General features: G+C 42.5%; 1 protein-coding gene across 1 annotated transcript in view; it reads right to left on the reverse strand.

Annotated features, from left to right (window-relative positions):
- Window positions 1-25,482, reverse strand: part of LOC145416646 (uncharacterized) — a 195,890-nt gene that overhangs the window by 64,479 nt on the left and 105,929 nt on the right. Inside the window, exons 7-10 of the mRNA XM_080285581.1 lie at window positions 14,621-14,824; window positions 8,294-8,445; window positions 2,093-2,237; window positions 616-746 (exon numbers count right to left, since the gene is read on the reverse strand). Of these exons, the coding sequence (XP_080141707.1) occupies window positions 616-746; window positions 2,093-2,237; window positions 8,294-8,445; window positions 14,621-14,824 (632 nt within the window). The remainder of the gene's footprint in view (window positions 1-615; window positions 747-2,092; window positions 2,238-8,293; window positions 8,446-14,620; window positions 14,825-25,482) is intronic.

Here is a 25,482-nt window from a genome sequence, read left to right on the forward strand (position 1 = left end):
GCCTGGCGTTAGCATGAGTAAAACTGAAAGGATTGCATTGTACTCAGGGAGATAATAGAGATCAAATTTAACCCCTTCAGCCAAAGAGTTACTTCTTAAACTTCTTTAGTTAGGTAACGGCAAAAATAATATTAACAAGACGTCGCTGTACTGAAGAGAGTGAGCTCACGTCCTCCAGAACTGCCCCAAGGGAACATGTCATCACATGAGGCGATCGGATTCAGTAATAGTAGTGGCTGAAGCCCCAGGTTCATCTGAAACGTGAGCCCAGTGGATAGCATGAAGCAGTTCCCCTTCTCTGACAGTCCACTATCCTCTTCTGGGGGGGTAGGGAGAGAACACAGGGACGTTTGTATAACTTCCTGTATATCCCTCTCTCTCTCTCTCTCTCTCTCTCTCTCTCTCTCTCTCTCTCTCTCTCTCTCCTTTTCATCTTCCAATTCACTATAACCTTCCATCCATATTCTCTACATTCCTCCCTCCCATCAACCTCCCTCTTTTCTTCATTCCCTCCAGTATATTCTTGTAATCGCTGTCTATCTCCTCCCTTCCATCTCCTCCACATCCCTTCTTCCCTCCACTTTCCCTCCCCTCCCCCTTTCATCATATACTCACGTCATGGAACCACTGGACCTTGTAGACTCTGGGATTGGCCTGGATCCCACACTCGAAGTACACGTCGTCTCCCTCCTTGATATCGTCCATGTCTAGGTTGTGGCCCGCGGTCAGGGTGAGGCGGGGCTTGTCTGCGGGTGCCATCGTGGGGGAAGGATGCTATTACCACACATCACGACATCACTTCTTCTCTCATCACTCACACATCTTTATTGCCACAGACACATCACACCATCACTACTTCTCTCATCATTCACACATCTTTACTGCCACAAACACATTACAACATCGCTGCTTCTCTCATCATTCAGACATAGTTAAGGCCACAGACACATCACACCATCACTACTTCTCTCATCTCTCACACATCTTTATTGCCACAGACACATCACACCATCACTGCTTCTCTCATCATCCACACATCTTTATTGCCACAGACACATCATACCGTCACTGCTTCTCTCATCGTTCACACATCGTTATTGCCACACACACATCATACCATCACTACTTCTCTCATCATTCACACATCGTTACTGCCACAGACACATCATGCCATCACTACTTCTCTCATCATTCACACATTTTTCTTGCCACAGACACATCATACCATCACAACTTGTCCCATCATTCAAACATCTATATTGTCACACACACGTCACAATATCACTACTTCTTTCATTATTCAGACACCACCACATTGTCACCACACAGACATCAATATAAAATACTAGAGAAGTTATCATGACATCATTATTTTCATCATCATAGAGAGAAATTGTTACTACCACCACAGACAGATTAGCACCACCAACACCAGCACCACTACCACCGCCATGCAACGACAGTACTACCATCATCAAAACCGCCACCATAACCACGGCCACTACCACCACACACTGACATAATTTCTACCACCACCACCACCACCACTATCACCACCATCAACACACACTGACATTACTACCACCACTAAACATTGACATCATTTCCTCTACACCACCACCACACACTATCATTATTATCTCACCATCACCACACACTGACACCACGATCACGTAAACACCACCACCTAAACTAACTCAACCCAAACAAACCAACCCTACCCAAGCTACGTATAACCTAACCCTACCCAACCCAACCCAAACAACTTAATCTAACCTAACCCTACCCAACCCAATCTAACCCATCCCAAACCAAGTTAATCTAACCTAACCTTTCCGAACCTAATCCAAACCAAGCCAGCCCAACCCTACCCAACCTAACCTAACCTAACCCAAACCAAAACAAACCAACCCTACCCAACCTAACATAACCTAACTCAACCCAAACCAACCCAGCCCAACCCAAACCAACCCAGCCCAACCCAAACCAACTGATTCTAACCTAATCTTTTCGAACCTAACCCAAGCCAAACCAGCCTAACCCAACCCACCCCAACTTAACGTAGCCCAGCCTAACCCAGCTCAGTACTCACACTGCACGTCTAGCTTAAGTGCGTCCTCGATGACCTGAGCCTTGAGCAGTGGGTTCTGAGCACGACACGAGATGTAGGTGTCGTGGTCAGCCAAGGTCGGGGTCAGGTTCAGGGTCGATCTAGTCATGTTGCCTTCGTGGAACACCTGAAAAGATATTGGCCTTTACCAGCAACAGAAGGAGTCATTTACTTTCGTGGAGCAGCAGCAATAATTTACGCATGTGGAACATCTGTAAAAAAGGGACAGCCGGAATAATTTGCCTTCGTGGAACAGCAGCAAAAATTTATCATTCTGGAGCACCTGTAAAAATATTATCCTTCACCAGTCACAGTAACAATAATTTACCTTTGGAACATCTAAAGATATTATCCTCCTCCAACTGCCTGAACTGTTGCTTAATATCCTGTCCGACAACGTTTATCTTGTGGACGTTAAACTAGTGACTGGTAACTGTGGAAATAATGCCTATAGATAATTCACTTCTTCCTCAAGTGTTGTATGGAGTCTGTGAGAGAATACCTTGTTACCGATGCTCGTGAGTGCAGGAATGCTGAGTAATCAACTCTGTTCTCTATAATCTTGTTTTCCGGGAACTCTGACCTTTGTAAAACTAATCAAATCCCGGGCTTTGTGGGTGCCAATGCTTGTGGTTTGAGAGTTGGAATGCTTGTGGAATCGCTTAATCTAGTCAATACGATGACGTGTTTTTCTATTCTATTCTTGCTGTCTCCACATGATTTTGTTCACTTACGAATACATCAGGAACTTTAAGGGTTAGATGTAGTCAACATTACTCTCTTCACTAAGAGGTAGTGTTCCTAAATTGAAAGTCGTCTGGAGGTAGGAAGAAAAATCCACCATATGTTACTTGATTCAAGGGGCTAACCAACCTAGAGGAAATATTACTACACGACATCTACAGCACAAATTGCCGTCATAAACCACTAGTAATGAACCTTAATAGGACTGTAAAAGAAAATGTTGACAATAATGTTTCCCTCCCCATGCTTTCAAAATGGACACATGCGTATAGCCTCGAACAGAAGTACGCCGGCACGTCTCAGCCGGTTGTGGCAATGGTGTTACATGAACTATATTTATGTGGTAGCATTACAAAGCACAATACAGAAAGGAATGAGGAGGAAGGATGGTCTCAGTTAATTAGGACGAACAGAAAAATATGAAGAAAGGACGCTGTGCTGGTAGAAGAGTGTCGGTGAAATATTGCTCATATCTACACCTTCCTTTTCGATGTTTTAGTGTAGGATTATGCTCAGACCTGCTCTCATGATACTCGATATTCGCAAGCTCCGGCTCTATCGACGAAACTCACATCTCTTCACCGGCGGAAAACACCCACGTACAGTGCTGGAGCTACGGAGGTGTGTGTGTGTGTGTGTGTGTGTGTGTGTGTGTGTGTGGATTTGCCTGGCAGTGAGTATTAAGGAAATTTGTGTGTGTGTGTGTGTGTGTGTGTGTGTGTGTGTGTGTGTGTGTGTGTGTGTGTGTGTGTGTGTGTGTGTGTGTGTGTGTGTGTGTGTGTGTGTGTGTGTGTGTGTGTGTGTATTTGCGTGGCAGTGTGTATTAAGGAAGTTTGTGTGTGTGTGTGTGTGTGTGTGTGTGTGTGTGTGTGTGTGTGTGTGTGTGTGTGTGTGTGTGTGTGTGTGTGTGTGTGTGTGTGTGTGTGTGTGTGTGTGTGTGTGTGTGTGTGTGTGTGTGTGTGTGTGTGTGGATTTGCCTGTCAGGTGTGTATTAAGGAAGTTTGTGTGTGTGTGTGTGTGTGTGTGTGTGTGTGTGTGTGTGTGTGAGAGAGAGAGAGAGAGAGAGAGCTAAAGTGTGGTTTTTGCCTTGTAATGTGGGATAAAACAGTGCTGTACGTGTGTTCTTAAAACTGCACTGCGTGGCCTTAATAATGAGAGCTTTCCTTCTCTGTTATGGTGTGTGGTAGGACAGTGTTGTAAGTGCGAGGTCTTTATGTCTGTAGCGTGTGGTAGGACAGAGTGATCTTTACCTTGTGCAGTATGGACGGACAGTGTTGAAAGTGTGGCCTTGGCGTTGCAGTGCGCCGTAAGACAATGGTGTGAGTGTATGGTCTGTAGGTTGGGAGCGGTAGGGCATTGCTGTGTGCGGTCTTGACGGTGTGTGTGTGTGTGTGTGTGTGTGTGTGTGTGTGTGTGTGTGTGTGTGTGTGTGTGTGTGTGTGTGTGTGTGTGTGTGTGTGTGTGTGTGTGTGTGTGTGTGTGTGTGTGTGTGTGTGTGTGTGTGTAAGTGCTGGTTGTAAAGAAGTGTCTTGTTATACCTCCTTTTATTGTCCTCCCCCACCACCTCGTGCCTGAGTACTTGAATATGAACCCAGAGATTATCATGTACTGTACAGCAGAGGTCCCCAGCCCACGCCCACAAGCTGGTTGTGTGTGTCCCTCAACCCTCACTGGATAAGTGAGCTATTCTACATGTGTGATTACTTATTACTATTATTTATTGCTAAAAAATTATTAACTGTTATTCTGGGGATAACTTTTAATGTGAGTATGCCAGAGATGAAGTCCAAAGGTTTTTTGTTATTTGTTATCCAGGAAAAAATGTTCTATTTGAGTATGATAATGAAGAAATCGTAAAATATCAATATAATAATAATAATAATAGTTACTATTATTATTATTATTATTATTATCATTATCATTTATTATTATTATTATTATTATTATTACTGTGGTAGGTGGGGGAGCTCACCATCCACTCGCTCGATGTAGTGCTGCTCTCGGGAACTTCCCTTTCCTTTCTTCCTACCTTCCTCTTCTGTCTTTCTTTCCTTCATTCTTTCCTCTTCCTTCTGTCTACGGGTGACTCTACATGAGTGACAAGCTAAATGGTTTCATGTACACCAGGAAACCATTTACTACGCTGGGTGGTACCCATATAACCATATAATGGCGCCTGATGGTTTAGTGGGTAATTAAGACGCTCCAGTGGGATTGAGCCTGTGCAGGTTTATTTCCAAGAGGCGATTGGGGTTTAAGTTCACGTAATGCCACTCAGGGATGAGTGAGGCTGGTCACTCTCATCTTAAATGTCGGGACCAACTTGCCAAGCCCCGGGCTCCTACGCTTCTCAAGGGGCAACACAGGATTAGATGATGATGATGATGATGATGATGATGATGATGATGATTTGTTATTCAGGAAAACCTTTCAATGTGAATATGGCAGTGAGGAAGTTTGTTCGTGTCTCCTGCAGCCTGAAGCCCAGCATGACCTTGTTATCTTGATGGCCGTGTGAAACGTTAGGTTAAATCCAGATTAACCTCTGCCATGACTACATTAACCGTTTGAAGCCCGAGATGTCTTTTTCAGCATCATTTTCTCTTCACTCCGCGATTTGATTCAGCTGAAGATGGGCTTTACGAAGTAGAAGGCTTTGGATTTCCACCCTTGATTAAAATCCCTTCCAATACCAGAGGCCTTTGAAATAAGCTAAAGAAAATCGTTTGGTAGCAGCGAGGTTACCCAAAAAGAGGACGTCAATCCAGACTCAAAGGGCTAATACGTTGTGGTGTCTGCTTCACTTATATCTGTGAAAAATAAATGACCGTATGCTGAAACACCAAAGAGGTAAGTGAAATGCAAGCTCACCATTATTTACGGCAATTTCTGAAACAAGTGAATAGGATGGATCTTGCTTAGTCCTCCTACTGTATATCGCTGCTGAATGCACTCTGTAATACGGGATGCAGGCTGACTATAACTATACCCATCTCACTCCAACCTGGCCTAAAATTGCCATCTCTCCATCTGGAATACTGACCCTTAGCCAGAGATTAAGACTCAATATGTTGCCAGTCACGAAGAAGTGCTATCGAAAGGATGTAGAGTTTTATTTTATTCTACCACTGTGCTACGTGAAATAAGGACAATAATCTGGGCCAAATTAAGATAAAATGACTATAATTACTACAGGTCCTTCGCAAAATACTGTAAAATGATATAGGTTCGCATTCCACTAAGCGATTTAAAGTTTTAGCAAACGAGGTGATGGAAGGTCCCTAATATCATTCCTTGAGTGATTTATTTTGCTTACTACATCTCACTCCGCTATTCTGTTTTATATAAATCCCTCAAACATCGTCACACTCTGCATAAATGACGTACAAAAAGATAACAACCAGCCACATCAAGAATAAATCGCTAAGGAAGAGATGCCAGGGAACTTTCCATACCCGAAGACAACACGAGATAAACTCAGACTTCATAAAATTATTTGGTGCGTGAGTGAGAGAAAATTACGAGTGAGTGAGTGAGTTAGTGAGTGAGAGAAAATTGCGAGTGAGTGAGTGAGAGAAAATTGCAAGTAAGTGAATGAGTGAGTGAGTGACAGAAAATTGCGAGTGAGTGAGTGAGTGAGTGAGAAAATTGCAAGTGAGTGAGTGAGTGACCGAAAATTGCGAGTGAGTGAGTGAGAGAGAAGTGCAAGTGAGTGAGTGAGTGAGTGAGAAAATTGCAAGTGAGTGAGTGAGTGACAGAAAATTGCGAGTGAGTGAGTGAGAGAGAAGTGCAAGTGAGTGAGTGAGTGAGAGAAAATTGCAAGTGAGTGAGTGAGTGACAGAAAATTGCGAGTGAGTGAGTGAGAGAGAAGTGCAAGTGAGTGAGTGAGAGAAAATTGCAAATAAGAATTGTCACAGTGAAAAAAATAAAAAAAAATGTCAATAGAGCACTTAGGACTTCGCCATGTTACTCCTTTAAGCCTTTGTATCTCTCTGTAAACAGCTGATAGATAAGATTAGTCTTTTTATCAACCTGTAAACAGTTGGTAGATTAGTAGATTAGCCTTTTTATCGACCTGTAAACAGATGTAGATAAGCAGATTAGCCTTTTTATCGACCTGTAAACAGATGTAGATAAGCAGATTAGCCTTTTTATCGACCTGTAAATAGATGGTAAATAAGCAGATTAGCATTTTTTTCAACCTGTAAACAGTTGGTAGACAGCTAGGGTCAAAAGGTGTGTCAGATGGAGGGTCATCCGGAGGCATTCGTTGCATAAGACTGAAATACAGTCGGAGTCAAAAATTGTGTCACACTCAGTGGTAATGGAGGTACGTCACTTCTACTATCACTCTTCAACACAGCTTTTTGATTCTGACTGTTTCCTCCACTAAAGTCGGTGTCAAAATCTGACACAGATTTTGACACCGACTGTATGCATATGCTCCTTTTGTCCATTTTTCACTGTCCTTTGTGTGTGTGTGTGTGTGTGTGTGTGTGTGTGTGTGTGTGTGTGTGTGTGTGTGTGTGTGTGTGTGTGTGTGTGTGTGTGTGTGTGTGTGTGTGTGTGTGTGTGTGTGTGCTTTTCCGTGACTTTGGAACATATCAGGCCATATAATGTCCACGTGACTTTTCTATCACTTTCAGCCTGGCGTAATAGCTTAATATTGACTTATAAGTCCGTCCTTCCTCTCTCTCTCTCTCTCTCTCTCTCTCTCTCTCACACACACACACACACACACACACAGAGCTCCGAATTCTCATAGCCTTAGAAGGGTCGCTGGCATTTCTCTCAGTTTATATCTCTCAAACTGAATAAAACATCAACAATTAGATCAACAAGACGTCATTATACTAGAAGAGTTATGGATACTCGATTTATATCCTTTAATTACGACAGATTTCCTCTTAGCTAGATAAAATCGTTCGGCGGTGGAATTACATTAATTTGTCGTGGTTGTGTGAGGGTTAAGTGACATGTGGAATGAAGCATGCAGTGGAAGTAGGGGTAAGAGTGTGAGGCAGAGGTGAGAGGCAGGAGGCAGAGTTGTAGGTGTGAGGTTCAGGTAGAGGCAGAGGTGTGAGGTTCAGGCAGCGCTATGAAATAAGAGGTAAAGATAAGACAAAGATATAAGCTAGAGGTACGAGCACAAGGTCGAAGTAGTTGTAATGATGAGCTAGAGGCAAATATAAAGGCCTGAGGTTTGGGTAGAGGAAGAGATAAGGGTTTAAGGCTACAGGTAGAGCTTTAAAATATGTGGTAAATGAAATGACAGAGACATGAGAGTGATATGAGCATAAAGGAGAATTAATATAGTGGTTTGAGGTAGAAGGAGATTTAGACATGAGGTTCAAGTAGACGCATGATACAGAACTATGAAGTGCGAGGTACAAGTTAGAAATATACGTATGAAAACTAGATTCGAGGGAAATAATTAACCTGTGAACTGGAGTCTGTCATGAGCATCCCGTCCTTCCACCAGGTTACGTCCGCCTTGGGTCTGCTGCCGGAGGTCTGACACACCAGCTTGTACTGCCTCCCCTCCTCCAGGCTCACGGGGGGCACCACGATGCTCACGCTCACTGGTGGGACTGAGGATGACATAAGCTTAATGGTGAAGAGAGCTTAACACACACACACACACACACACACACACACACACACACACACACACACACACACACACACACACACACACCATACGCAGAACTATTGGAATACTCACACCACAGGAAAGACTGGTGTCAAAACAGCCAACACACACAAAACTGGTGACAATAAACATATCACACGCAAACACACCACACGCAAAATTGGTGGCAGCACACACGCAACACGCAGTTATAGTGAGGCGACCATCACACACACACATCACACACAAGATTGATAAAACTCTTCGTACACACCCCACACACTGCTACTCCTAACTCACACTGAACTGATAATGCCTGACACCACAATCACCACACCCCCCAGACGGGACTAACAACACCACACGATATCCTGGTGTCAAACTTCACACAAACTCTGCCCTTTACCCTTAACTTAACCCAGAATTTCGTCCTTCTGCTAGTTATTTTATGTAGATCGGCGACAAAGAAAGTCACTATTTGAGTTTGGACATTTCCTAAAGCATTTCTTCGTGACTAGCATCAAAATATGCTAAAAATCTACTATTTTATATTCAAAATGGAAGGAAGGAATAAATGGAAGGAAAGAATAATGAAGAACTTCCAGAAAGCCTTAAAATGACTATATGGCACTGAGGTAGAAGGTGGCAGGAACGAATAATTACATCAAATTTAGCACGCGAAGTGCAGAAAGAAGTGTGATAATACTGCAAAGAGCAACGTGGGAGAATCGCGTAGGAAATCAGCAAGAAGTTGGAATATTCAAGGAGGAAACATGGTACTGATAGCACAAGTTAAAATTAAAACAAAATATAGCACCCCAGCCTCAAAAAGGAATCGCGTTTCCTGACAACACCAAGAGAAATATTATCCTCTGTTCAGTTTAACTTGTTCTAAATTTACAATCTCTGTCGTACTGCGTTTTATTAATGCTAAAATATGATACATGTCACGACACAATGCAATGCTATGAAAGGAAAGTAGAGCCGTAACAGTGACTTTTCCCAACGCCGAGCTACATGAAATAAGATGCAAAAAAGGAAAAAAAAAAAATCTGCGCCAATAAAAGTGAACGAACTATAAAGGCAATCTTCGCAGGCAGCGGTACTCTTGACTTATACTGATGTGACACCCCCTGACACGCACACGCTGATTTAGTGTGGCACTTTTGGCAATGAATAGGTCATTTCTCGAAACACGCAATGACTTTATGACACTCCAAAGCACGCACACAGAATCTCTCTCTCTCTCTCTCTCTCTCTCTCTCTCTCACACACACACACACACACACACACACACACACACACACACACACTTAAAGCTATCCTTCTACTACAGAAAACGACGGCTACAATGCTCACTACGATGGCGTGTTTTTCAGTCTTTGGTGACAACATGTATGGCTGTGCAGACCAATTCTGGATCCACAAACTTTGCCACACAGTTGGCATGTCAAGTCCTGGTTTGTTGGGAGACTCTGTTTTGGTTGTGCCTCCATTGTCAACGCTCTTCTCTGGCCAGGTTCCGAGCTTCTTCGAGATGAATTGTTCCTTTCCTGCAAAAGGCTAGCCATTGTTTTTTTGTCAGAGGCATTGGTTTCAAGAGATTTTGGTATGATGTTGCATTTCTTCAGGACTGTCCTTTCATGATCTCTATATCTCTTCTTTTGTCCCCCTGGGTTGCGACATGCTGCAAGGAGTTGACCATACAGAACCTGGTGAGGAAGGCGGTGCTCAGCCATGCGGAACACGTGTCCGACCCATCTAAGCTGCTTTTTTTAGCCAGCATGGTTTCTATGTTGGTTGATTATGCCCGCTGGATAATTAGTGAGTGAGGGACTTTATTCTTCCATGTGAGTCCTAGGATGCGCTGTAAGCATCAGATGTGAAAAGATTCAAGCTGTTTGATACGATGCTGGTAAGTAGTCCAGGATTCAGCACTATATAAAGGGGTGGAGAGACATACAGCTGCATATACTGACGCCTTCGGCTCGATTCGTAAGTTGGTGTTTTCAAAAACTCTGCATCTGAGTTGCCCAAAAGAGGCTGAGACATGACTGACTCGTGTAAGGACTTCTGCATCAATGTTATGTTTATCTGAGAGCACACATCAGAGGTAGACCAAATTCTCCACCTGTTTTATATTTATGCCATTTATCTAGAATGCAAGAGGCTGTGCTGCGTTGTTTCTCTGATATATTATTTATGTTTTATTGGCACTTATTCGAAGCCCCATTGCATGGTACGTTAGAAATGACGGTGAGCGACAATTGTAGGGCTTCTGGGGTATATGCAAGGACAGCGCAATCATCAGCATATTGCAGCTCCAGGAAATAAGCTATTTCAATCTTTGGCTGTGCCTGAAGACGACTGGGATTATATAAGTTATCGTCTAGAAGGAACTGGATTTTTATTCCATCATCATTGTTCATTTGTTGGTGACTTAAAAGGGTGCCTGTAGTGAGACAGATATTGAAAATGACATGAGCCAGGACACATCCTTGCTTTACACACACATCCACAGTGAATGGTTCGGATTTGCTCCCACCTACGGACACACGAGCATTCATGTTGTCATGCAGGCTCTCTAGGATGGCAAGAAATTTGTTTGGAGCTTCAAATTTTTAAAGAGCATTCCACTGAAGTTCTCTGTTGGGAGCGTCAAATGCTTTTGCAAGATCTATGAAGCAATATATAAGTCACGGTTCTCCTCATGGAATTTCTTCTGTGTCTGTCGGGCAACAAAGATCATATCACAGGTACTTCGTACCTTCCGAAATCCACACTGTGTTTCAGGAAATGTTGACTCAGTCAGATGTTTCGTCAGTCTGCATAACATTATCTTGGCTAATACTTTACTGGCATTCACGAGTAGGTAGATGCCTCTGCTGCTGTCACAATTTGACGGTCCCTTCTTCTTGGAGCCGGTTACAGCATCAGAAGTATACCACTCAGATGGAATTTGCTCTTGGTTCCAGACAGTCAGTATGAGTTTATGGAGGCGCTGGTGAAGTAACTGGCCACCCTTTCTGATCAGTTCAGATGGTATGCCATCAGGGTCAGGGCATTTGTTACGTTTTAGAGATCAGATGGCCTGCTGGAATATCGACATCTGCCTCTTGAGGAGTATTCGGGATGTTATTAAGGATGTGCTCCATCGGGTTTCAGCGATTCAGTAAGGTATTGATGATTGGTGACCATTTTTCTAGGTTTGTTTGATTGTCTTTCAGGAGATCTCCTTCTGCTGATCGCCCAGGGTTTATGTTGTGTTTGGTTCGCCCACGGAAGGTTTTATTGGACTTGTAGAACCCACATTGGTCATTAATATCAGCCAGTCTTTGCACACACACACACACACACACACACACACACACACACACACACACACACACACACACACACACACACACACACACACACACACACACACACACACACAGAGGCTAAATTTGGCACTCTCGACACGAACATCATAGCAATCATTCTTCATACCTTCAAAAATCAATGCAAAAAAAAAAAATAATAATGATGATAATAATAATAATAACTTATTTCGCCCTCCAGTGTTCCTCCAGATACTCCACTGATTGATCCTTCATATCAGCCCTGCACCTAATGCTGGAGAGATTATTTTTGTGTCTGGGATATTTAGGGAAAGGGAAGCGGCACAGAATGGACGTCACATTATTATTTTTTTTTTTTTAGCACCTCCTCGGCAAGAAGGCTTTATTGAAATGGAAGAAATCGTTCAGGGGAAGCAAGATTAAGACAAGAAGTCATGAAACAGAAATAGTTCATGAAATACATGATGAAGAGATAAAAGACTCCTGGTATATCTTTTGTCGTTTAAAAGAATCTTGTCAGGTCTTTTGTCGCATAAAAGATTCTCAGTCCCTCTTATGTCGTGTAAAAGATTTTGGGTACATCTTTTGTCGCTTTAATGGCATTCTGTGGCAGGTAATGTAAGTTCAGTGCACTTTGCCTTTACAAGTATTCTGAAAATGTTCATCAAAGCTTGTGAGTTCGCCTTCCCTTTCACCATGTCGGGGTAAAGAATATAGACATACATCCACTGCTACATGTACCCTGTTTTATTTTTCTTGGCGAAGATGCCGCACTTCCCTTGTAGCTGCCTGGTAAATATGACGAGAGAGAGAGAGAGAGAGAGAGAGAATGTTACAACTCTTCCTTATTCCAACCTATAACTGTAGTCTGGAATAAATCTATGGTTCAGGAAAAATGGTCGTTTTTATTTCACCGCTGTAAAGTTGCAAAATAATCGTGCCCGTAGCCTCTAAAAATTCCGGCAGTCACGAGTCTGTATTGAGGTGTGGGAAGTGGATTAGTTTGGCCAAGTTATGATATGTGGACTATAAACTGCTAATATTGCGAGCCTTTTTTATTGAGTAACTCTATATCCAGTTTCATCACCATCATCATCATTATTATCATCACTATCATGGTACCCAAATATTAGATTGACGGCGCGCTTAACATGTACCCATCATCATCATCATCATCATCATCGTAGGTGTATTTCTCACAGCTTATGCAACTAGTATCCAGAGACAGAAGGGGAGATTATAAAAGACCTAAGAGAATGCATCAATTCACTCGTTATCGCCAGCAAAATTCTCCCCTCCACCTAACAGACAAACCATTAACGCATGAAGATGCTGCTGCTGCTGCTGCTGCTGCTGCTGATGATGATGATGATGATGATGATTATTATTCGCTTAAAGGTCGCTTTTGGTGGCCTCCGCTCGATGTCAGTTCCTAGTTTCAGTCGAAAGGTAAAAGAAATCTGAATTACTCAGGCCATGACCGAGACAGAGCGAGGATATTTCCTTTGTTTTTATCCTGCTGAGAGAGAGAGAGAGAGAGAGAGAGAGAGAGAGAGAGAGAGAGAGAGAGAGAATCAGTAGCCGCCTAACAACAGTGTCATGCAAAATGTCTGCATTCCATCTTTAAATTAAACACAGTTACCCACCTGCATCTCCTACAAACTCATCCCAGACTCACCCTTAACCCGTTGAGCCGAAGAAAATCGTTTGGTAGCAGTAATAATAAGCTTAACCAGAAAGTCATTCTCAGTGCAAGTTCACACCAAAAGCTTGCTGGAGCTGGCGGCTGATACTCGGTCTGCGTACCATTTTTGCACTTTTTCTTATCCATGAAATTCAGGTTAGGTTAGGTTTACTTTCTTAGTATCAGGTTAGGTTAGTTTGTTAGCTAGGTTAATCTGTTAGGTCAGGTTAGGTTAGGATGAGGTAACTTGTGTTGGAATAATAAAAGAAAGGAAAATGAAAAAAAAAGCATGGGTAATCGTCCTGGTAAAATAAAACTTAGTTAAAAAATGGTAATCAGAACGGAAATATGCGAGCGGGTGGGTGCAGGTGGGAGTTTCGCGTCATCACAACCCATGTAAGCGGCCCCACTGGACGCGGGCGGGTGTGGGCGAGAACTTCTATAGGTTACACTGGCACAGAATTCCCACCCGCACCAGCAAGATTTTGGTGCGGACTTGCCCTAAGGGATTACTGGCTGTTAGAAATGGCATAGTAGGCTGCATAGCACATTTTGCTTAGGGATATTTTCTCCTTATTATCCTTTAAACATCTCTTTTATTTCGTATATAAATCGCTTTGATATGGATAAAGTTTGCAACAATATCATACAAAACGATACTGACATTTTATACGGAATAAATCGCTAAAGAAGAAGCTTTACGGAATCTCTGAGGCGGCTAAGATTACGACCGTTAGTCTTCAATTCCACGATACTGAGGTGCAATGTTCAGAATAAGTCATTAATGAAGAGGCGTTACAAAAGCTCTGAAGTAAAAATACAGGCCTAAGTCTTCAGGAAATGTCACGGGAGGAGGGTAGGACAGATACAAAGAACAGACAGTGAAACAGAAACAGCTGAAGAAGACAGTGGTATGTTGTATGCCTGGTTACAAGACTGCTGCGGACTGGCGTTAGCTTGTGAGTATCCACCCAACAAACTCCGTGGCAGTCCTTGGGGCTCGAACCCATCACTCGCAGCGTCCTCCAAATGTGGGGCCAGCACTAAACCAATCAAGCCACCGACCGTCTCAATTTCCCGACCAATCTACCATCTACACAGCGACTCACAGATCATGTCGATGGTGAGGGAGAGTGCGGCGGGCTGTGCGAGCTTGGAGTTGGCCGCCTGGCAGGTGAGGACGCGGTATAGGTCAGCCCGGGTGAGGGAAGCCAGGCGAAGGGTGTTGATGGTGACGTCCCCTCGCCTCTCCTCGCTTACGTCGTCCAGCAGGGTTGTCTTGCTCCACCACGTCACCTCAGGAGGAGGCCGACCTGGGGGAAATAAAAGAAAACGTTGTTGTCTCATGTGGACATAAATGTACAACTCACAATATACTACGTGTCATGTATATATATATATATATATATATATATATATATATATATATATATATATATATATACTGTAGGAATGTACAAATATACTGTTTAGCATTTATATCCAGCAGCTGGGGGATGTACTACTTTAAGTCCTGTGTGTGTGTGTGTGTGTGTGTGTGTGTGTGTGTGTGTGTGTGTGTGTGTGTGTGTGTGTGTGTGTGTGTGTGTGTGTGTGTGTGTGTGAGAGAGCATTATAAACCAGTTTTAATCAGATTTAGATCAAACTTTAATGCAAGAAGGTTGAGGGTCGCCGAGGATTAAGTGATGGGATTTTGAGAACAACAGATTATAGTGAAGGGAAGGGCAACAGAAAGTCAAAGAGTTCTGACCCGATCTGCAATAAGCTCAGTCCAAAGGTTGAGGGACAATCACAAATGAATTTATTTAATTTTCAAAACAATCGGTTAAATCAAGTTCACAAGGGTTGGTCAGAGAAATGTTTGTTTAATCAAATATGTAGAACGCACCTCTCTCTCTCTCTCTCTCTCTCTCTCTCTCTCTCTCTCAGTATTCTGAATTCCCTTCACCTTGTTCTTCCAGCAGAGTTTTATCTTACGTAAATTATTTCCTTAAGTTACACTAATTTGCTGCAGTGACAGGATAAACTAGAGTATAGTTTTTCGCATTTGTCTCTTGCTTACCATGGGTGGATAAGTCTTACTTACAAGAGGAAAAATTATCGTCAATTTTTTGTGGGAATCTCTGTCATGGGCCTTGCGGAGATAATAGGGTGTATTTTTCGGTAAGAGCCTCCCTACCACCGCTTCCCTGTCGCCACATTTTTCAGTATGGTAAGTAAAAATTTTCGTTTAGGTTATTTTTGCAATTCATGTCAATATAAAAGAGACATAAATGACATACAGGACACTATGACGCTGCTCTATCAATAATAATATAAAGAAGACTTCCCACATGCACTAAAATACAACTAAATACAGATAAAACACCATAAGGTATATCTGTCATGCCCTGCAGCAGAGGGAGCAATACATTGATATCAGAGTAATACAAATCAAGAGACTGGTGTAGAGTACTAATACACCAGATGCAACTTAACCCTCTCACTACGTCCACGCCCTCTGCGTTAATACCAGACGAAATAATCAGATGGGGAGAGGCACATCGTACTGAAAGGGTTAATAACGTCTCCATAAGCCCTTTTACTACGAGTACCCTCAAATCTGAACACAATCGCCTTTCAATGTCATGAACCAAATAAGGACATTATCATAATCCGGATAAATCACAGCGACAAGCAATATTATAAAGCTGTATTTTTGTGGGCTTAGGAGGCGGTACATAACAGCTTCTGAAGTGAAACTTCCTCTGATGATGTTTGAGGTGATTCGTTCAATTTTAATGTTAAGTTTTGTCGGAAATACTGTTATTTACATGAAATGATCTTGTCTCATGATCTTAACAGTCCAGAAGAATCCCGAAGTGTCCTAACCCTAACATTTCCTAATTACATTGACCTTACATAACCTAATTACCCACTTGAACCCAACTGGCGTGATATAACCGCACCTTGTTAAGCAGGAACATGTGATGGTTCCTGTAATCTCTTCAACTCTCGAGAAGACCATCAGGTGGCAGCACCAGTGGCAGGGATTAAGGGCAACTTTTAAAATAATTCCTAGGAGACTAGATACTTCCTCTTCTTCCAAGAGATACAATTTACTTATTAGACCTTAATAATCTTGTGTTTGTTTATCTTTACCTCCGTCAACGAAGCTGGGCGGGGGTTATGTATTCACCCGTGTCTGTTTGTGTACAAGATATCTAAAAATACCGTTAACAAATTTCAATGAGACCTGGTGGACAGGTGGGCAGTGGGTAAAGGAAGAGATGATTAGATTTTGAGGTGGAGTAAGACAGTAAAGTTAGCTATGTGAAACCGTAAAAATATTCGTCTGGTAGGAAACAGGAAATTACAGCGGTAACTCATAAAATTTCTGGCGTTTACGAAGATATGTGGTCTCTTAGTGCTTCTTAGTCTAATATCCGTAATATCAACATAGTATACATATAAACGTACCAAACTGCGCTAAAGTGCAGTATGTTGAAATCTTGTGTAAGCGCACCTCTTTAGCCCACGAGAATGTCAGCTGCACTGCATGGGGTTAAAAAGTATGTGCATGTTAAGGCGGGCCGCTCCAAAGGTTTTCTCCGACAACTGTACCCCACTCTCATATTCCCTCTCTCGCACTGAATACACACGCAGTAATACAATGTCAGCAGGCAGATGTTTGCTTTGAATAAATGGTTACACAGTGGCCCAAGTTTTTTGCTTCTGGCGAAATTCATGAGCTGCCGTCGAACAACTAAGGTAAATTACCCCAAACTGCCGGTATAACTGAAGGCATACAGCAAAAATCACGGACATTGTTGCACGCAATAGTACCGCTTTGATGTGATGACTGGAGCCCCGTGCTTATTATTTAATTCTTTTTCATTATGGTAACGCAATTTTTCTTTTATTCCCTTTACAAACCGATGAATTTGGGATTGACTTCTCGCACTGGAAGGGATAGATATAGCCGACACTAAATCGTTCAGTAAGCAATGTCTTTCCTAAGCTTGGTAACTGTCTGAAACTGTTAATGAAAAGAAAATGAAACTAGTCATCTGTTTCTTAGGGTTTAACAACTGTTTCTAGGTTGTAAGTGTAATTCTGAATAAAAGGTGCATAAAAATAGGCTTTTAAAAGATTTTAAAGTCTTTTCCAGAAATTAAAGAGCGCTTTTGTCGACCGTGTACCTGCGTAGTGCCTGCATAACAATCAGATGAACAACAGTATCAGAAAGCAACAGTCCAAAAGACCAATAATTTGTTCTACGTCACAAAATCATCAACAAAATTATCTGTTAATAAACTGAGGCAACTTCAGGCCTTTTCAGAACCCTGGCACCCATTTGCTTTCAGTCAGGTCACTTCAAGTCCCATTAGATCACTTCACGTATTGGTGTACGTAATATTAGGTGTGATTAGGATTCATTCAGGATAAATAAGGTTCAGTAGGGTGTATTCAGGCTCAGTTAGATCCCATCCCTTCTTGTTAGATCCATTACAGCGCCTTGCATCCCATCCAGACTAGTTAGATAATTCACCTCCATTCAGGCCACTTTAGGTCCACTTAGACCTGTCCACAATTGTATTCCTGGTGACTTAGGCGCTGGTAATAGCTAAATCTAACCACTGTAATATCAAATTACCGAGACCTTCCTAACAGCAAGGGTCGGCCAAGGAAAACGAAAGTCTGAGTCACTTGCTTTACCCAGGAGAGAACTAGGCCAGGGTAAAACCCCAGGGCGGCTCCAGCAACATTCCTTATGTTTCTAACCGAATGCTACGCAATGTTAACTGATCATGCCGGCTGAGAGCTGACACAAGCTCTTGGGGGAAATTTTTAGGTCATTTTTATGCCTTTTTTGTACATTATTTTTTTATTCACTTGTTTTTCCTTTCACTCTTTTGTTATTAAGAAAAAAAAACTGTCCTCTAGTCTGGTGTCCGTCAGCCAGGTCGAACACCAGCACAACTACTGTGGTCTACACGGCCTTACCATAATACTAGGTCTGTCATGTGAACATCGTGTTCAGAACCTCCAGATTTATAAGAAAATGATATACGTGTATTGTGTACAAAACATGGCTAATACGACAAGTAAACGAACATCAGCAAATACAAACAATTTTTCAGTTCGTGGACCTCTGGCATCCCATAGCGCATGTAGCAACCATCTAATGTGTGTGTGTGTGTGTGTGTGTGTGTGTGTGTGTGTGTGTGTGTGTGTGTGTGTGTGTGTGTGTGTGTGTGTGTGTGTGTGTGTGTGTGTGTGTGTGTGTGTGTGTGTGTGTGTGTGTGTGTGTGTGTGTGTGTGTGTGTGTGTGTGTGTGTGTGTGTGTGTGTGTGTGTGTGTGTGTGTGTGTGTGTGTGTGTGTGTGTGTGTGTGTGTGTGTGTGTGTGTGTGTGTGTGTGTGTGTGTGTGTGTGTGTGTGTGTGTGTGTGTGTGTGTGTGTGTGTGTGTGTGTGTGTGTGTGTGTGTGTGTGTGTGTGTGTGTGTGTGTGTGTGTGTGTGTGTGTGTGTGTGTGTGTGTGTGTGTGTGTGTGTGTGTGTGTGTGTGTGTGTGTGTGTGTGTGTGTGTGTGTGTGTGTGTGTGTGTGTGTGTGTGTGTGTGTGTGTGTGTGTGTGTGTGTGTGTGTGTGTGTGTGTGTGTGTGTGTGTGTGTGTGTGTGTGTGTGTGTGTGCGCGCGCGCGCGCCTCTTGAAATGGTTGGGGAAAAATTAACTGCTCCTTGTCCACCCTTTCTCCTTCCCATAATCCCTCCTAATGAATGACACACAAGTTTATGGTATAGTTATTTCTAGTCCAGTCCCGCGTTTTGAAGGGTCCGGCAATAATGGCGAAGTCTGTTCTAGTTTTACAAGGGGAAGTGAGATTCGCTGAAATGTGTTGGTAACCTCTTCACCCATGGAATTTTTTAAAACTTAGGAAAGGCCTCTAGTAGGGAAGAGGTTAATCATGCCCTATCTAACCCATCCAACACGAAGAGTAATTTAAAAGCTGAATGAAATCGTCTGGAAGTAGTAAGGAAAAAGTATATGTGACGTTCTCTGGCTGGCGGGGTCAACGAGGGCTTTAATTTTACGAGTCCAGCAGAAAGCAAGTGCGATTGGCTGGCACGCGCTGGTAGCAGTGTCCGGGACGGGGAGACATCACACGCTAACCCGTCATCCAGAGTTGAACCAACTTTAACGAGGCTCCGCTACGCCGCTGCCACATGTACACGTAAAACAAACGAGATTATTTGATTGCCTGTCCCGCCGTGAAATGCCCCACTCTGCTCCCTGGCTCTGAAAATGTCTGATCGTAAGGTAGCCTCTGTGTCAGAAGGGAAAGTGCCGTGTCAGTCGGTATGTGCCGTGTCCAACGATGAGGACTAGAGTGTAACTATTAACTATTATTCCGTGTCTGTAGCATAATGCCGAAGTGTGCTTGTAAGCACTGAAGAACAGCTGTAAATGTCTGCAGGTTTTTTCATTTTTATGCAGGAAAGAAGGAACCAAAGGCTACAAGTCCGCAAAATGATTCCCGACAAGGAAAAAAGAAAGAAAAGAAAAGAAAGACACATTCAAGGTCTGTTCATTTCGAGATGTCTTGACATATTGAACTAAAAAGACAGGTCACAAACAGAAAGAAATACGGACAGATGAAGATAGTTCCAGAGTTGACCTGTTGCGTATATGTAGGACTGGGAATAACTGTTAACTCTGTTGACGTGTGTCTGAAAGTGCCGGAGCATGTAAGTGCTAAATTGTGCCTGTAAGGGGTGCAGTGTGCCTGTACCTGCTAGAATGTGTCTGTAAGTGTTGCAACGTGTCTGTAAGTGCCGGAGTGTGTCTGTAAGTGCCGGAGTGTGTTTGTAAGTGTTGGAGTGTGTCTGAAGTGCCAGAGTGAGTAAGTGCTGGAGTGTGTAAGTGTTGGAATGTGTCTGTAAGTGTTGGAGTGTGTCTCTAAGTGTTGGATTGTGTCTGCAAGTGTTGGATTGTGTCTGCAAGTGTTGGAGTGTGTTTGTAAGCGTTGGAGTGTTTCTGTAAGTGTTGGAGTGTGTCTGTAAGTGCCTGAGCGTATTTGTAATTGTTGGAGTGTTCCTGTAAGTGTTGGAGTGTGTCTGTAAGTGTTGGATTGTGTCTGTAAGTGTTGGAGTGTGTAAATGTGTTGAACTGTGTCTGTAAGTGTTAGAATGTGTCTGTAAGTGTTGGAATTTATCTGTAAGTGTTGGAGTGTATCTATAAGTGTTGGAGTGTGCCTGGAAGTGTTAAAATGTGTCTGTAAGTGCCAGAGTTTATTTGTAAGTGTTGGAGTGTGCCTATAAGTTTTGGAGTATGTCTGTAAGTGTGTTGGAGTGTAAATGCTGAAGTGTGTAAGTGTTGTAGTAGGTTTGTAAGCAGTGAGTATGTTTGTTAGAGCTGAAGCAGGCTTTAAGTAATGGGGTGTGTCTGTAAGTGTTGGAGTAGACCTGTAAGTGCTGAAGAGTATCTGTGAGTGCTGGAGTTTCTTTACGTGCGTGTACTGTACGTGCTAGACTGTGCAAGTAAGTGCTTTGCCACTGAGTGTCATGCCAGTGAGAGACGTGTCAGTAAGTACCACATTAGTAGGTAAGTGCCATGCTAGTAGGCGAGTGCCGTGCCAGGAGGTAAGTGTTACATCAATAGGTAAGTGCTATGGTTTTAAGTATAGTATCGGTTAGGGTCGTATCGTTAACAGATACGTATTGTGTCTGTGTCATGTAAGTGCCGAATGAATAAGTGTCTTGTCAAGTGCCTGTCAATAAGTATCGGTTAAGTAAAGTTTCAGCAAGTGCCATGTCAGTAAGTGCCGTGTCCATAAGTGCCGTGTTAGTAGGTCAGCTCAAGTATCGCCTCAGTTAGTGTCGTGTCATTAAGTGCCTTGTAAGTGAATGTAGTGTCAGTAAGTGCCGCACTAGCAACCGCCACATCAAAAAGTGCCATTTAAGACTGTTTCAATGTGTCACGTGCCACTAAGTGTTGAGTCAGTAGGTATGTGGTGTGTCCAAAAGTGCCGCGTCTGTAGGTGCCGTGTCATCAAGTGTCAGTTATGTATCGCTTGTCAGGAAGTGCCGCTTATGTATCGCTTGTCAGTAAGTGTCGTGTCAGTCAGTGCAGTGTCTATACATGCTATTCCGTACGTTTTGCTTAGGTATCGTTTCAGTAACCGTCGTGGCAGTAAGCACCGTGTCAGTGAATATCAGTAGGTGCCGTGTCACTAGGTGCGGTGTGTAGGTAAGTGCGGAAGTGTCCCCGACTCCAAGACCGGTGGTGGTGGTGGTGGTGGTGGAAGTGACGGTTTAAGTTTCCTGCCCCACTTTTATGTGTGTGGCGGCGTGCTTGGAACCGACCTGGCCAGCTTATCCACACTACCACACCTCAACACCAAACCACCTGAATAACATACGAACCGGGTGGACAGAATGAAGCAGAAATAATAATAATAATAATAATAATAATAATAAAGTCTTGTGGAGTGCTAAGAATTTAATAATGACTTTCTGACCGTGCATCACTAAGTGGGGAGATTAATGGAGGTCTTGGAATTGTTTATCATTATACAGAAGAGCTCAATGGATGGTATGTTCCAACGCAGATTGATTATTGTTTTACTAGAGAATTAATAGAAGAGGTCTGCTAACGCAAACGGTATATCATTACAGTGAAGTCTTAAATGGGGGTTATTCAGTCATGAAATTTGTTTATCATTTCACTGGAGAGTTTAGGTAGTGTCTGCTAAAGGAGGTGTTTATCATTTCACTGGAGGATTCAATTGGGAGAGTTTGCTTTGCTAACGAAGTCTAAATAATTGTACTAGAGAGCATAATGGAGAGTGTTTGCTAACGCAGAGTGTTTATGATTATACTGAACGGCTTAGTGGAGAGTGTTTGCTAACGGAGTGTGTGTCTAGGCCCTTCACTGCAACATTCTCCCCTGAGCTGAAAAACATGTCTGAAGGTAAGCAAAATATATAAAAAGGACGTCTGAAGCAAAATATATAAAAGGGACATCTTTATAATAAATTTTAAAGGAAATTGTTTCTAATGGAGACTGCCTCTGACGCCTTCAGTGACAAAGCTTTCCTCTGTGCTGAAATTTTTTGTCGTATTCAAGGTGACACAAATGGGTTCGTAAAACCCCTTCCTTTGTGATTCATTTTTTAATATTACGCCTTGACTTTCGTTTTTATGCTTTTAATATCACTTTCATTTCGATATAGCTTCTGTGACATACAGAGAAATGCTAAGGTGTAAGAGGCAAAATAACCTGATAAGGAAAGGGAACGAAATTACGACTGATTATCGTCCAGAGACAGCCAGAATTTTGGTCGTTATTAGAAGGAAAAGGATAATTAAAACTGTAAATAACCCCTACACCACTAGAAATGTAGTATACAGTAACGTGGAAAAAATAAGCTGATGGTAATAAGAAAATATGTGTAAGTAATCCTATTGAAGTAGGTTACCAGTCTGCCACCCACTCACCGCCGGGCACCCTCGCTTACCTGCCGTGATATCAGTGGCCATAATTCAGCAGGAGGAGAAGTACAGTCAGGGTCAAAAGTTCCTCCCTCCTCAGCCAACCATGAGCACCAAGATTCGGACTGATTTGCTAGATGCCTGTTCATCACCCGAAAGATAGTAGTGATCTTGTCATTCATATAGTTTCAGTTTATACGGTCCTTTCTGCTTGTTTGTTTTCTGCACATTTGTTCTAACCTGAGGAAGTTCCCTAGCCTCTTGCAACCAGTGATACCGTTTGGTGGAATTTCGTCTGCTAATGTGGAAAAACAAACGAAAGACGAACATGGACGTGGAAAGGCGGACGCCATTCCACACTACTGTGGATTATTTTTTTTTTTTTCACACTACTCGTTCACTAATATTTAGGAATACGGGGAATTTTATCATGGCTGGGAGGCATTAAAATGTATTGTTACTCAGACCTTTCACAGTTAAGCAAATGAATATGTAGTAATTGTCTATAATACTGTCATTTAAAACAAGGAAAAATACGTCGTGGAACACAGTCTACCTGCACCCATCCGGCGATATCATTACTTCCTACTGAAAAAATTATTTAACAATTATTTGAACATTTATTTACATGATAGATGCCAAACATTAGCATTCCACACTTACTTAGTAAATGTAAAGAATGTTGTGTCTCATGTACAGTTCATCTAATAGAAAACTTGGATGTGAATAGACTTTCTTGTCTCTTTGATTGGTTATTAATCAGCATTTGCTGAATTATTAACTATCTTATTCATTTAACGACCATACACTTAAATCACAATAGGCCTGACATCATTGTTTATACCCTCTCTTCAAGTATTCACAGTATACCAAATTTTATGATAGTTATACCAACAACACATCCTCTGTCATCCTGGTTACCAAACGAGAACGTGTGGAAAAATGACGTCACAACTAGTGTGGAATTCATGGCAACTCTGCTTGCAACTCAGTCAAAGGCCAAGTGTAGTTTGACTGAAGGGCCGATTTGACTACTATCAAAGGAGGCTCATTCTTCTCTAATAACTAAGGTCCACCAAAATCCGTGCAATCACAGCTTAGTTGTGGGAGTAGCTCAGTTCTGGCAAATGAATACAAACTGACTTTAGGTAGGTAAGAGCAGAAATGAACCTGCAGCCATTATCTTTCACTCATGTTCGAAAGTGTACTGTCCGAAAAAGAAACTGATTGTATTATTATTACTCACCTAAACTAAAGGCCGTCATCGATGGCCTCCTCTTGATTTTGATTTCACTGGTTTTATTTCTTCCACATTACACTGCGTTGTTACATAAATATACATAATGAACAACTATACAAGTAAAACAACATAAAATAGCACCGGAAACTAGGTCCATTGAGCTAGGGCTTAGCTAGGGCTCTACTACCGACCTAAATGGTAAGATAGGTTAAGGAGCAGTCGCAGTTATAATTGACGTACAAGACATTAATATTCAATACCTAAACATTCACATTGCATATAACAACAAGTACATACATTCCTACTGACGTGTATAAAGGAAAAAGAAAGAAGTTTAATCATTTAAATTACAATTAGTTGTTGATCAGTTTTTGCTTCAGCTGGATTTGAAGTGTGTGTGTGTGTGTGTGTGTGTGTGTGTGTGTGTGTGTGTGTACTGGCAGTTCTCATCTCAGTTGGAAGGCGTTTCCAGTATCGTGGGGAGGCGTGGCTAAATCGGTAGAAATGGTTGCAGGTTCAAATCCCGGCCGGGGCAGGGAACAGTTTAAGGATTTGAATTTCAATAAATCAGACTTTACTGATCTACCAGAAGACCCGCCGACATGTCGTAAAAATACCCCCGCTAATACCAATACACCAGTCCTGTATGAGACAGCCCTAGCCTGTATTCAATATGGACGGTGGGTGTTAGTGCCGAAGTGGTGACATGCAGAGGTGTATGGTATGTAGGAGGACTGCTGGGCCTTGATAGCAGGCTGTGAAGCCTATGCCCAGAGTCGGACACATTAAAAAAAAAAAAATCTAATACCCCTAACAAGAACACTTTACTGGATATTCGGGCAGTAAACATGTTACACTTCTGTGGTTGGAAAAGTATGACGCAAAGATTCCAACTATTTTGTTTTTGTCTTAATCCATCAGTCAAACAAGGTCTCATTATATTTTGACGAGGATTCGAGACAATGAAGAGGAAATGTTCAACACCATTGTTTAGATACGGACAAGGATATCTCACCATATTTTTTTCAAACACTTATTAAACTCATGTACAATATTCTGAAGACCTTGATGTACTCCAGAGATACGAAAAATGAATCCCAATTGTCCTTATTCTCTCTCTCTCTCTCTCTCTCTCTCTCTCTCTCTCTCTCTCTGGGGGGCGCGGTAGCACAGTGGTAGCGCGCTGAGCTTGTGATCGGGAGGTCGCAAGTTCGAGCCTCGCCCGGGCTACCGTTACCGGGAGGGATAGCTCCCTCCTG

The sequence above is a fragment of the Coenobita brevimanus genome, chromosome 107 (genome assembly GCF_032717465.1).
Source record: "Coenobita brevimanus isolate Jiangsu-jjx chromosome 107, ASM3271746v2, whole genome shotgun sequence".
In the NCBI taxonomy this organism is placed as follows: domain Eukaryota; kingdom Metazoa; phylum Arthropoda; class Malacostraca; order Decapoda; family Coenobitidae; genus Coenobita; species Coenobita brevimanus.